The 1,898-nt window shown below is 46.5% G+C and overlaps 1 protein-coding gene across 1 annotated transcript in view; it reads left to right on the top strand.

Moving 5' to 3' along the window:
- Positions 1–304: 304 nt before the first annotated feature.
- aco1 (aconitase 1) overlaps positions 305–1,898 on the top strand; it is a 26,698-nt gene continuing 25,104 nt past the window's right edge. Inside the window, exons 1-2 of the mRNA XM_015398039.1 lie at positions 305–413; positions 499–667. Coding sequence (XP_015253525.1) covers positions 305–413; positions 499–667 — 278 coding nt within the window. The remainder of the gene's footprint in view (positions 414–498; positions 668–1,898) is intronic.

Raw genomic sequence — 1,898 nt, 5'->3', positions numbered from 1 at the left:
GAGCTTAGTGCTTGGAAAAAATCTTTCATTCCTTTAGAGACAGCATGAAAAGTCAGCTGAGTACAAAACATAGAGAGGAAAACAAGAAGAAGAGAGACGAGAAGAGAGGGACACAACCTAGAACAGATAATGGATGTCTATTCTATTAACATTTCTCTATCTGTAGAATGGGTCTGTTCTATGTGTTATCTTCTCAATGGAGAGGGCCCCAAATTTCATAACTCCACTCCTGCTTACAATGCTGATAAAAGTCTTATTGAATGTTTCTGTCTTCAGTAAGATCATTGGCTCCACATAGGGGAAGATGTCTGCAGCAGGAAATAATCCTTTTCAGCATATAGTGGAGCCTCTCAGCCCAGAGGCACCAAGCCAGAAGTTTTTCAACCTGCCGAAGCTCGGAGATCCCAGATACGGTAACGGCCGACTGGTATTTGGTTGCAAGGTGAGATTAAACCCCGTTAGATCTGCTGAGTTCTGATTGTGGTCGTCTCTCCTCAGAGAGGCTGCCGTTCTCCATCCGGATCCTGCTGGAATCGGCCATCAGAAACTGTGACGGGTTTCTAGTCAAGCGCTCGGATGTGGAAAACATCCTGAACTGGAAGGAAACCCAGAGCCGGAGTGTGGAGGTGCCGTTCAGGCCGGCTCGTGTCATCCTGCAGGACTTCACGTAGGTCCCTTCTCCGCTGCTGTAGCGCTGTTGGAGGAAGAGAGCAGCGGTGCGAATGAATAATAGACTCAGATTGACTCTAAACTTTAGTTAGACTCACTCTCTCTATGTTTTTTTGACTGCATCTTATCAGTGGGAAGAATCATTTAATCAACTAAAGGGATTTTTAGCTACAGTTTGGTTTCCGGTTCTGAATTTGTTGTAAATTTTCTCTACACACAGCTACATGTTTACAATGTTTGATCGTAATCTAAAGTTAGTGCTGCAGGTTCCATAAAGCCCATTTCCACTAGCCTTTTGAAACCGCGCGGAGATCGATCTGAGCATGGTAACCCAGATAACAGTTGAGTGTAAATGGTACACACAACTGAACCGAACCGAGCTAAACTGGTACTAGTTCATCAGTAGGGCTCGGCGTTGTTCTGTTCTGGCTCAGTTCTAAGATAACAAAGAGCGCATCAGCGCCATCTCCTTAAAGGCTGTGTATACTCCCGCAGTGTGTCCTGGGTATGACGCAGACATTTTTGATTTATGCTCAATTTTTAAGCGTGGTCTGCGCACGCCACAACGCCAGAGGGACAATCATGAACTAGCTAGGATTGTGGGTGTCCGTGTGGCGGTTTGAAGAGCTTCTTCGCCATCTACAACCCCTCATCCAAGGTCGGAACGACACACAGTTCACCCGTGAGTGTTCCCCAAAAACTGGCCGTGGCGCTGCGTGTTCTGGCTTCGAGTGCAAACCAACAGACCGTCGCACAGAGCTACAAACTAGCGTCCTCCACGGTGTCTGGGAAAGTGTCCGAGGTGTGCCAGGCGTTGTGGACGGAGCTACAGCCAGAGTTTCTGCCATTAGTTACCAAACAGGAAGTATGCATAGTGTAGAGAGCAGATGTAGAATTGACCAATCAGAGGCCTCCTTTCCTCCAATTTCTCACATGGAATAGCCTTCATTTCTAAGAACAAGAATAGACTGTCCAGTTTCAGAGGAAAGTTCTCTTTTTCTGGCCATTTTGAGCGTTTAATTGACCCCACAAATGTGATGCTCCAGAAACTCAATCTGCTCAAAGGAAGGTCAGTGTTGTAGCTTCTATAACGAGCTAAACTGTTTTCAGGTGTGTGAACATGATTGCACAATCAATAGGGGGTTTTCAGGTGACGTCACGCTCACGTGACTACTCAGCGCGTCCGCCATATTGGGTGGCAGCCTTAGGCAGTATTGACAGTGAAAAAT

Source organism: Cyprinodon variegatus, unplaced genomic scaffold, assembly GCF_000732505.1.
Source record: "Cyprinodon variegatus isolate N-32 unplaced genomic scaffold, C_variegatus-1.0 Scaffold907, whole genome shotgun sequence".
Classification (NCBI taxonomy): domain Eukaryota; kingdom Metazoa; phylum Chordata; class Actinopteri; order Cyprinodontiformes; family Cyprinodontidae; genus Cyprinodon; species Cyprinodon variegatus.
This window is presented reverse-complemented; position numbering and strand designations above follow the sequence as displayed.